Consider the following 11,833-nt stretch of genomic DNA (forward strand, 5'->3'; position numbering starts at 1 on the left):
GCCTTCTTAACAACGCTATCAACCTGGGTGGCAACTTTCAGTGATCTATGCACATGGACACCGAGATCTTTCTGCTCATCCACACTACCAAGAATCTTACCATTAGCCCAGTACTCTGTATTCCTGTTACTCCTTCCAAAGTGAATCACCTCACACTTTTCCGCATTAAACTCCATTTGCCACCTCTCAGCCCAGCTCTGCAGCTTATCTATGTCCCTCTGTAACCTACAACATCCTTCCGCACTATCCACAACTCCAAGTGAATCAAATTGACTGAAGACTGGTATCTGTGATGTAGAATCTCAGGAGGAGGCTGAGATAGATCACCCACTCAGTATTTCCGTCTCAAGGATGTTACAAACCCTGTTAGCCTTGCGTTTCACATTGATCTGCTGAGCTTTCATCATTGATGATGGGAATACTTAAAGAGCTTCTTTTTCTAGTTGTTTGTTTAATAATCTACCACGGTTCATAACTGGATGTGGCAGGACCACAGAGCTTAGATTTGTTCTATTGGTGGAATTATTTAGCTCTTGTCTATCACATACTGCTTCTGTTGTTTAGCTGTAAGTAGTGCTGTGTTGTACCTTTACCAGGTTGTCATTTTTAGATATACCTAGTGCTATTCGTGATATGGATTCCTGCACTCATCTTTGAACCAGTCATAAATCCCTGGCTTCTGGTAACAGTAGAGCAGGGGTGTGCCAGGCCATGAGGTTACATTTTGCTGCTTATGGCCCACAACACATCGTGGATGTGCAACTTTGTGACTATCTGTCTCTTAGATCTTCAAAAGTCTTATTTGTTCTACAAGAACCACAGAAATGGATGCAGGAGTAGACCGTAGGCCACCAAGCTTGCTCCATCGTTCAGTATCATAATGGCTGAGTTAATTCACTGTCTCCACTTTCCTGAAAGTCTAAACATTTGTCTTTCCCAGCCTTAAGTATCTTCAGTAATGGAGATTCCACAATCCTCTGGGACAGAGAATTCCAAAGATTTGCAACCCTGTAAATAATGGAATTTCTCCTCCTGAGTTCTAAACGATTAGCCCTTTATCCTGAAACTGTTCCCTTGCATCTTAGATTCCCCAACTAGTAGAAACACCTGCTCAGCATTTACCCTTTCAGGGCCATGTACTTCATGAGATCACCTCAATTCACTTAAACTGCAGAGAACGTAGACCCAATTTGCTTAGGCTGTCATCTCAGGAACCAATTCACTGAACCGTCTCCAATCATAGAATCACTATAGTGTGGAAGCAAGCTGTTTGGCCCTTGGAGTCCACACCGACCCTCTGAAGGGCATCCCATGCAGACCCACCCCACCCCCCCTACCCTATCCCTGTAACCCTCCATTCCCCAGGGCTAATCCACCTAGCCTGAACATCCCTGGAGGACTATGGGGAATTTATCATGGCCAATTCACCTAACCTGCACATCTTTGGAGTTTGGGGGAAACTGGAGCACCCAGAGGAAGCCCACACAGACACTGGGAGAATGTGCAAACTCCACACAGACAGTTAGCCAAGGGTGGAATCAAACCTGGGTCCCTGGTGCTGTGAAGCAGCAGTGCTAACCACGGAACCACTGTGCTGTCCAATGTAAGTGTATCTTAAATGTCGAGACTAGAATCACAGAAAACCCTCCATAACTGATCACCAAAACTCTGAAGAATTGTAACATGTCTATTCTTGTATTCCAAACTTCTTGCAATAAATGCTAACATTTCATTGGGTTTTCTAATTGTTTACTGCATGCTAACTATCTCCATGTCTAATGGCTCTTTAAATATCAACATTTACAAATTTCATACCTTTCAGAAATATTGCTAAGAGTTTTTCACTTACCTACAGCATAACCCACCCGCCATCTTGCTGCACATTCATTTTACTTGTCCGTATATCTGTTTACAGCCTCTTTTGTGTCATTGCAACAGTTTAACTTTACACTGACTTAAAAATAGCCTGTTTAAACCTATTCTCTGCTTCCTGCCCATGAGCCATTTGTCTCTCTATCTCACTGACAACTCCATGAGCTATCTTAACTGTTTACATTTAGTAGACACCTTTATCAAATTCCTTTTACTGTAAAGAATAGCACATAATTTGGTTCCCCTTTAACTATCTTACTAGTGACATCGCTGGAATAGCCTGCAGGCCCCCTAACGGTAACTACAACACAATAAAACAGTTAATGATGTGGGCATGTAAGAAAGACAGTACATTAATCATGGATGACTTTAATCTTCAAGTAGATTAAGAAAATCATGAGCAAAGATTGCCATGAAGAAGAAATAACACACAATAACTGTCACGAGAGAAAATGCCCTTTGGAAGGTAATGGGGCTAAAGTCTGGACCTGATTGGTTGCTCTCCTGGAATTTTAAAAGAAGTAGCTACAGAAATAGTAGATGTGGTGGTAGTAATCTTCCAAGAATCCTTAGCTTCTGAAAAAGTCCTGGAGGTTTGGAAAACAACCAATGTTTTGAAAAGGTTTTACAAGTAACTATAGGGAAAATGTTAGAATCTGTTAAAAAGGATATAGTAGCAGAGCATTTAGAAACACCGAAATGCATAATATAATCAAGCAGAGTCAGCATGGCTTCATTAAGGGATAGTGATACCTGACAAACTTAATAGAATTATATGACAAGGTAGCAAGCACGATAGATAAAGGAGATCCGGTAAATGTAATTTATTTGGATTTCCAAAAGGCATTTGACAAAGCCTTAGACATAAAGCTTCATAAGAAAAGAGCTCATAGTGTTTGGTAGCATGTTAGTATGGATAGAAGATTGACTAACTAGTAGAGAGGGCTGTGAGAAATGGGGCATATGCAGGATGGCAACCTGTAATTAGTGGAGTACCGCAGGAATCCGGGCTAAAATTATTTATATATGAATGACTTGGGTGATGGAAGTAAATGTACTATCGCCAAGTTTGTGGCTGTCATGAAATTAGACAGGAAGGCAAATAGTGAGGATGACCGAAGCCTGGAGACACATAAACCCAATTAAGTGAGTGGACACAAGCTTGGCAGATGGAATATAATGTGGGAAAATGTGAGGCAATGCACTTTGGTAGTGAGAATCAAAGAGCTAAATGTCATTTAAATGGTGAAAGTCTATTAGATTCTTAAATTTTATATTTTCAAGATTTTTTTATTGATTTAGATTTTATTTGCCACATGCACTCAAGTACAAGAAAACTGAAGTACAGTGAAAAGTGTAGAAATTGCCATTCTAGGGGGTCTTAGTGCATAAATCACAAAAAGCTGATTTCAAGTTTAGCAGATAATAGGACTGCAAGCTGTTATTTCAGAGGGAATGGAGTTAAAATAAAAAGGAAACTTTTGCTAAAAATATACAAGGCACTGGTGAGACTACGTGGAATATGATGTACCGTTTTGGACCCATTATCAGGTTCTAAGGAAGGCTCACTGGACCGGAAACGGTAACTCTGTTTTCTCCCCCACAGATGCTGCCAGACCTGCTGAGCTTTTCCAACAACTTTGTTTTTGTTCCTGATTTACAGCATCCGCAGTTCTTTTGGTTTTGAAAAAAATGATAGACAACCTTATTTTAAAACATAAGATTCTTTGGAGACATGACAAGGTAAGAACAAAGAAAATTACAGCACAGGAACAGGCCCTTCGGCCCTCCAAGCCTGCGCCGATCCAGATCCTCTATCTAAACCTGTCACCTATTTTCCAAGGATCTGTATCTGTCTGCTCCCTGCCCATTCTTGTATCTGTCTAGATACATCTTAAATGACGCTATCATGCCCGCCTCTACCACCTCCGCTGACAACGCGTTCCAGGCACCCACCATCCTCTGAATAACGAACTTTCTACGCATATCTCCATTAAACTTTTCCCCTCTCACCTTGAAATCATGACCCCTAGTAATGGAGTCCCCCACTCTGGGGAAAAAGCTTCTTGCTATCCACCCTATCTATATCTCTCATGATTTTGTAGACCTCAATCAGGTCCCCCCTCAACCTTTGTCTTTCTAATGTAAATAATCCTAATCTACTCAACCTCTCTTCATAGCTAGCACCCTCCATACCAGGCAACATCCTGGTGAACCTCCCTCCTCTGCACCCTCTCCAAAGCATCCACATCCTTTTAGTAATGTGGTGACCAGAACTGTACGCAGTATTCCAAATGTGGTCGAACCAAAATCCTATACAACTGCAACATGACCTGCCAACTCTTGTACTCAGTACCCCGTCTGATGAATGAAAGCATGCCATATGCCTTCTTGACCACTCTATCGATCTGCATTGCCACCTTCAGGGTACAATGGACCTGAACACCCAAATCTCTCTGTGCATCAATTTTCCCCAGGGCTTTTCCATTTACCGTATACTTCGCTCTTGAATTGGATCTTCCAAAATGCATCACCTCGTATTTGTCTGGATTGAACTCCATCTGCCATTTCTCCGCCCAACTCTCCAATCTATCTATATTCTGCTGCATTCTCCGATAATCCCCTTCACTATCTGATACTCCACCAATCTTAGTGTCATCTGCAAACTTGCTAATCAGACCATCTATACCTTCCTCCAGATCATTAATGTATATCACAAACAACAGTGGTCCCAACACGGCTCCCTGTGGAACACCACTGGTCACAGTTCTCCATTTTGAGAAACTCCCTTCCACTACAACTCTCTGTCTCCTGTTGCCCAGCCAGTTCTCTATCCATCCAGCTAGTACACCCTGGACCCCATGCGACTTCACTTTCTCCATCAGCCTACCATGGGGAACCTTATCAAACGCCTTACTGAAGTCCATGTATATGACATCTACAGCCCTTCCCTCATCTATCAACTTTGTCAGTTCCTCAAAGAATTCTATCAAGTTGGTAAGACATGACCTTCCCTGAACAAAACCATGTTGCCTATCACTAATAAACCCATTTTCTTCCAAGTGTAAATCCCTCAGTATCTTTTCCAGCAGCTTCCCCGCCACTGACATCAGGCTCACCGGTCTGTAATTACCTGGATTATCCTTGCTACCCTTCATAAACAAGGGGACAACATTAGCAATTCTCCAGTCCTCCGGGACCTCACCTGTGCTCAAGGGTGCTGCAAAGATATCTGTTAAGACCCCAGCTATTTCCTCTCTCGCTTCCCTCAGTCACCTGGGATAGATCCCATCCGGACCTGGGGACTCGTCCACCCTAATGCCTTTTAGAATACCCAAAACTTTCCCCCCTCCTTATGCCGACTTGACCTGGAGTAATCAAACATCTATCCCTAACCTCAACATCCGTCATCTTCCTCTCCTCGGTGAATACCAACGCAAAGTACTCATTAAGAACCTCACTCATTTTCTCTGACTCCTTGCATAACTTCCCTCCTTTGTCCTTGAGTGGGCCAACCCTTTCTCTTGTTACCCTCTTGCTCCTTACGTACGAATAAAAGGCTTTGGGATTTTCCTTACCCTGTTTGCTAAAGATATTTCATGACCCCTTTTAGCCCTCTTAATTCCTCGTTTCAGATTGATCCTACTTTCCCAATATTCTTCCAAAGCTTCGTCTGTTTTCAGTTGCCTAGACCTTTGTATGTTTCCTTTTTCCTCTTTGTTAGTGTCACAATTTCACCTGTCATCCATGGTTCCCTAATCTTGCCCTTTCTATCCCTCATTTTCACAGGTACATGTCTGTCCTGCACTCTAATCAATCTCTCTTTAAAAGCCGCCCACATATCAAATGTGGATTTACCCTCAAACAGCTGCTCCCAATACACATTCCCCAGCTCCTGCCGAATTTTGCTATAGATGGATGCAAGGAGTTCAATCCCGTTGTGGGAGAACATAGAACCAGAGGACATAATCTCAGTAAGGGTTGGGCCATTTAAGACACACAAGGAGGAATTCCTTCTCAGATTAATGAATCTGTGGAATTCTTTATCACAGTGGGCTGCAGAGACTGTTTCATTGAGCGTATTCAAGGCTGAGATAGACCCATTTTTAATCAGTAAGGGGGGAGTCAAGGGTAGTGGAGATAAAGCAGGAAAGTGGAATTGAGTTGTGAACAAGATGATTAAGTGGCAAATGCATGGCAGATATAGTATAATGTGGATAAATGTGAGGGTATCCAATTTGAAAGCCAAAACAGGAAGGCAGTTATTATCTGGCTATAAATTGAGAGAGGAATGTGCAGTGAGGCCTAGGTGTCCTCATACAGAAGGACACAGAAGATAAGCATGCAGGAGCAGCACCTGGTCAAGGATGCAAATGATATGTTGCCCTTCGTAGCAAGAGGATTCGCATAAAGGACCAGGGATGTCTTGCTGCAATTATTTTTGTCCTTGGCGAGACTACACGTGGAGTATTGTGTGTAGTTTTGGCCTCCTTATCTGAGGACGGATTTTCTTGCTGTAGAGGGAGTAGAATAACGGCTTAGCAGACTGATTCCTGGGATGGCAAGACTGACTTTTAGTAGAGGTTGGATCAGTAAAGATTATATTTGCTGGACTTCAGAAGAACGGAGGCAGAATCTCATAGAAACCTATAAAATTCTAACAGGATTATACAGGGTAGATGCAGGAAAGATGTTCCTGATGGCAAGAGAGTCCAGAACCAGGGTCACAGTCTAAGGATATAGGGCAGACCATTTAGGACAGAGATGAGGAGCAATTTCTTCACCCAGAGAGTTGAGCCTGTGAAGTTTGCTATCATAGAAAGCAGTCAAGGCCAAAACATTCTGTGATTTCAAGAAGTAGTTGGATATAGCACTTGAGGCTAAAGGGATCAAAATTTATGGGGTAAAAGCAAGAATAGGCTATGGCGTTGGATGACTCGCTGTGATCATGACGAATAGCGAAGCACGCTCAAAGGGCTGAATGTCTACTCCTCCTACTTTCTATGTTTCTATGATTATCCAGTTAGGCACGATCTCATTGAATAGTGGAGCACTCTCGATGGGCTGAATGACCTACTTCTGCACCTATATCTAATAGTGTCATGGGAGGGAGTTCCAGGATTTTGACCCAGTGGCACTAAATGAATGGCAATGCATTTCCAAGTCCTGATGTTGAGTAGCTTGGCGAGGAACTTACCATGGTGTTCCTATGCATCTTCTACTCTTGTCCTTTTTAGACGGCAGTGACCATGGACTTGCAAGGTGCTGTTTATGGAGCTAAGGTGAACTTCTGCAGTGCATCTTGGAGGTGGTATGCACTGTGCATCAGTGGTGGTGGGAATGAATGTTTGTGGATGTGGTGCCAATCAAGTAGGCTGCTTTGTCCTGGATGGTGTCAAGCTTCTTTAATATTATTGGAACTGTGCGTGTCCAGGAAGGTGGGAGTATTCCACCACACTCCTTACTAATTCTCTGTAGATGGGCAGTCTTTCCGGAGTGATGAGATAAGTTACTCACTGTAGGATCCCTACCCTCTGACCTCGTTTGCAGCCACAGAATTTTTATATCTATAGTCTAGTTCAGTTTCTGTTCAATGTTAACTGCCAGGATGTTGATAGTGGGGAATTTGGTGCTGGTAAGTCATTGCCTGGAACTTGTTTGGCGTGAATGTTACTTGCCATTTGTTTCTCTCAAAGGTTTCTCTCAACCAAGGCATTCTTTGGGTTAATGTAATATTCTGTTCATTTTAATATATGTATTATCTTGACTGTTCAGCTGCAATGACTACCCTTATAGTGAAACATATACAAGCACACTTACTTCTCAAATGGTAATGGTGTTCTAACTGATGCTGTTGCATTCTTAGTTACTTATTCAAAGTGGCAAGAGTCCTTACATTACCTATGAGTATACAGTGCCACGGATTGTACACTTCAAACAACTTCGACCTTCCTTTGGTTCGTTTTACTACATGCCTGGATCAGATTCTCAAGGCATAGAATTTGATGATGAGCGCCTTGATGTGAATTATGACTTGGATAGTGAAGATAATATGGCTAATTTTCATACTAATGCAAGTTATAACGAGAGACTTACAAAGAAAATTTCAGGAAGAGGAAACGAGATGTTACAAACAATGAACAATCTGGCTGGATTTGATGTGAGCAACACAGTTTATGATGAAACAGCTCGTCAGCTTGAATCGGAAGATGAGAACATGCATCAAAACAAAGGTATGGTTTGCTGAGATTTTGGCAAAACAGCTCATTGGAGCAAAATGAAATACTTTTAATTGATGTCAGTTTTCTTACTCTTCTTTCCCTCTGGGCTTTTTAGAATTCTGTTTACCTTCTACTCAAATTTGCGTATCACATCTTGATTAGCTTTTTGGCAGCCAGGTCTCTGAACAGTAATGTATTTGTCAGCAGAATCTACATTTATATCTGAGTGATATAGTGCTGGAAAAGAAATGAAATAGTAGCCAATTGATTTGCAATTAGTTTACAGAGGTGGTGTGGACTGGATGGGCCAAAATTCCTGCTCCCACATAGTAGGAAATCACATGTACACAAATAGCCTCCCAATAAAGTTAGGGAATACCTGTTCTTGAGAGAAAGGAACTGAAGGAAATTACTGCCACTGGGAAATGTTGGGGAAATTGATGGCATTAGAGGCTAACAGATCCCACGGGCCAATAATCTGAATTATAGACTGGTCAGTTTGACATTGGTAGTAGGGAAAATGCTAGAGTCCATTATACTAGCAAAAAATTTGGAAAACAGTGACAGGATTAGACAGAGTCAGCATGGATTTATGAAAGGGCAATCATGTCTGACAAATCTACTAGAACTTTGAGGATGTTGATAAGGGTTGATAAGAGGGAGCCAGTGGATATTGTTTACTTGGACTTTCAGGGGGCATTTGATAAGGTTCCACATAAAACACTAGCATATAAGTTGGCATTTGGGGAAGGTGATTTGCCTAGTGGTACTATTACTGGACTGTTAATCCAGAGTTTTGGTAATGTTCTGGGGACCCAGGTTTGAAGCATGTCACGCACATGGTGGAACTTGATTTCAATAAAAATCTAGAATTAACAGTCTAATGATGACCACAAATCTATTGTTGATTTTGTTAGAAAAATCCATCTGGTTCCCTAATGTCCTTTAGGGAAGGAACTGCTGTCTTTACCTGATCTAGCCTGCATTTGACTCCAGACCCAATGTAGTTGACTCAGTGACACCCTCATCCCATGAATGAATTAAAACAAAAATAAAATTCAAGTGCTTGTGATTAGAGGTGGTGTACTGATAGTTATAGTGAACAGGCTGGTGGACAAGGAGCAAATAGCTGGAATAAACAGGTCATTTTCTGAGTGGCAGCCAGTGACTAGTGTGGAATGGCAGGTAGCACTGCTTGGACCCAAGCTATTCGCAATATATATTAATGATCTAGATGAGGGAACTAAATGTAACATCTCAAAATTTGCAGATGACTTAAAGTTGGATGGGAGGGTGAACTGTGAAGAGGATACAGTGATGTTTCAGTATGAGTGAGTCAATAAATGCATGGCAGATGTAACATAATTTGGATAAATATGAGGTTACCCACTTCAGTAGCGAAAACAGGAAGGCAGGTTATTAACTGAATAGCTATAATTTGATAGGCAGAGGTGCAACAAGGCCTGGATGTCCTTGTATACCAGTCGCTAAAGGTAAATCTGCAGGTGCAACAGGAGGTGAAGAAGAGAACTGATACATTGGTTTTCATAGCGAGAGGATTTAAGTAAAGGAGCGGGGATGTCTGTATACAGAGCCTTGGTGAAACCACACCTGGAATGTTGTGTGCAGTTTGTCTCCTTATCTGAGGAAGGATGTTCTTGCTATTGATGGGGCGCAGCAAAAGCTCACCAGGCTGACTGCTGGGATGGCAGGACTGGCATATGAAAAGAGGTTGAATCAGTTAGGATTATGTTTGCTGACATTCAGAAGAATGAACGAGATCTCTTAGAGAATTTTATATGTTTCTAACAGGGATTGACAGGGTTAGATGCAGGAAGGATGTTCGTGATGGCAAGGGCATCCAGAACCAGGGCTCACAGTCTAGGCATATGCGGTAAACCCTTTAGGACTGAGATGAAGAGGAATGTCTTCACCCAGAGAGTGACAAGCCTGTGGAATTCACTGAAAGCAATTGAAGCCACACCATTGTATGATTTCAAGAAGAACTGGATGTAGCATTTGAGGCTAAAAGGATCAAAGGATGTTAGGGGAGGGATGTTGTGTGAGAAGGTGGGGGGAGAGGTAGAGCAAGAACAGGCTATTAAGTTTGATCAGTCATGATCATAATAGTGGAGTAGACTCAAAGGGTTTAATGTTCTAATCCTGTTCATATTTTCTGTGTTTCTATGGACAACTTCCTACTGTATCTACTCATTCCCCCTGACACTTCATTTGTAGATTAGTCCATGAAATTGAATCCTTTGTACCTTTATATAATGGTGCTTTATACATTGACAGCTTAGCAATGTGTCACACTTTTGCACTTTCACATTCTTGCATCATTACTTTGGGAGAAAAAAATTATTCTTTTTTTTGACCTTGGCACAGAGATTCAGGTTGAACTAACTTCACAGTTGAATGTCATTTCGCACATTACTTTGAAATATCCCGGCCTCAAAGTGGCATAATTTTTACTCTGGGAATGACCTCTAGTGAAATTTTGAACAAAGAAAATTATAATGTTTGAGGTGAATTGAGATAATACATTAAAAGGTATGATGATACATGGCAGTCAGTATTATTTAAAGAATTTAAAAATTGTTTATAGAAGCTATACATTTCCTTCAAGGCATAAAAGCCCTCAAAAATTATGCTTAACTAAGTAAGTTAATGATTAAAGGAAAAGTTACCAGAAGAAAGTAGCAAACCTGAGGTTTGGGGGGAATTTTAGAATACCGCAAAGGAGAACCAAGATAAAGAAAAGTAGAAAAGAAAATGTATGCAAACTAGCAAAAAAAATCTTAAAGTGAACCAATATCATCTTTAAGTTTGTAAAAGGAAACATTTGGTGAAGATGAATGCGGGTCCATTAGAGTCAGGAAATGATGTGGAGGAGCCGATGTTGGACTGGGATGGACGAAGTCAGAAGTCCCGCGACACCGGGTTATAGTCCAACAGAAGTCACTTCACCTGACGAAGGAGCAGCGCTCCAAAAGCTTGTGATTTCAAATAAACTTGTTGGACTATAACCTGGTATCTTGTGACTTCTGATGGTCGGGAGAGGAATAGAAAAATGGCAGAGAAGCTAAATGATTACTTTGTTTCTGTTTTCAGTAGTAATGAGCCTACTTATGAGTGAACATTTATCAAATAGTGATCGTAACATGACTGAGTTCAGTGTGGTGTTTGAAAGTGAATAGCATGAATCAACAAAGAGAATTTTAGCTTTAGATAAAGCCGATTTTAATTGTTTTTTAATTCGTTTGTGGGATGTGGGCATAGCAGGCTGGCCAGCATTTATTGCCTGTTCCACTTAACGAGATAAGTCATTGCCCAGAGTAAACTAGAAACTTCTGCTAATTGAAGAACGGTGGAGGATGTTTAGAGACCCATTTAGCACAATACAAAATCAGTTTATATCCCTGAGAGGGAAAAGCTCCACTTCACAGAAAAAACAGCCATGGACAACTAAAGTTATGACTAAAGACTTATGCAGTTAATGATAGGGCCATAGATAGTGTTGTGGAGAGTCCTAGGTACATAGTTCTTTGAAATTTGCATCACAGGTAGACAAAGTGGTTAAGAAGGCATTTGGCACACCTGCCTTCATTGCTCACACCACTCAGCATAGGAGATAACAAGGCGTAGAGCTGGATGAACACAGCAGGCCAGGCAGCATCAGAGGAGCAGGAAAGCTGACGTTTCGGGTCTGGACCCTTCTTCAGAAAATTTTTCTGAAG

General features: G+C 41.5%; 1 protein-coding gene across 2 annotated transcripts in view; it reads left to right on the forward strand.

The window, feature by feature from the left end:
* Positions 1-11,833, forward strand: part of adamtsl2 (ADAMTS-like 2) — a 171,140-nt gene that overhangs the window by 59,030 nt on the left and 100,277 nt on the right. For both annotated transcript variants that reach the window (XM_048613793.1, XM_048613792.1), the window contains exon 10: positions 7,739-8,105. In XM_048613793.1, coding sequence (XP_048469750.1) covers positions 7,739-8,105 — 367 coding nt within the window. The remainder of the gene's footprint in view (positions 1-7,738; positions 8,106-11,833) is intronic.

Source organism: Rhincodon typus, chromosome 28 (assembly GCF_021869965.1).
Source record: "Rhincodon typus isolate 14 chromosome 28, sRhiTyp1.1, whole genome shotgun sequence".
Lineage (NCBI taxonomy): Eukaryota > Metazoa > Chordata > Chondrichthyes > Orectolobiformes > Rhincodontidae > Rhincodon > Rhincodon typus.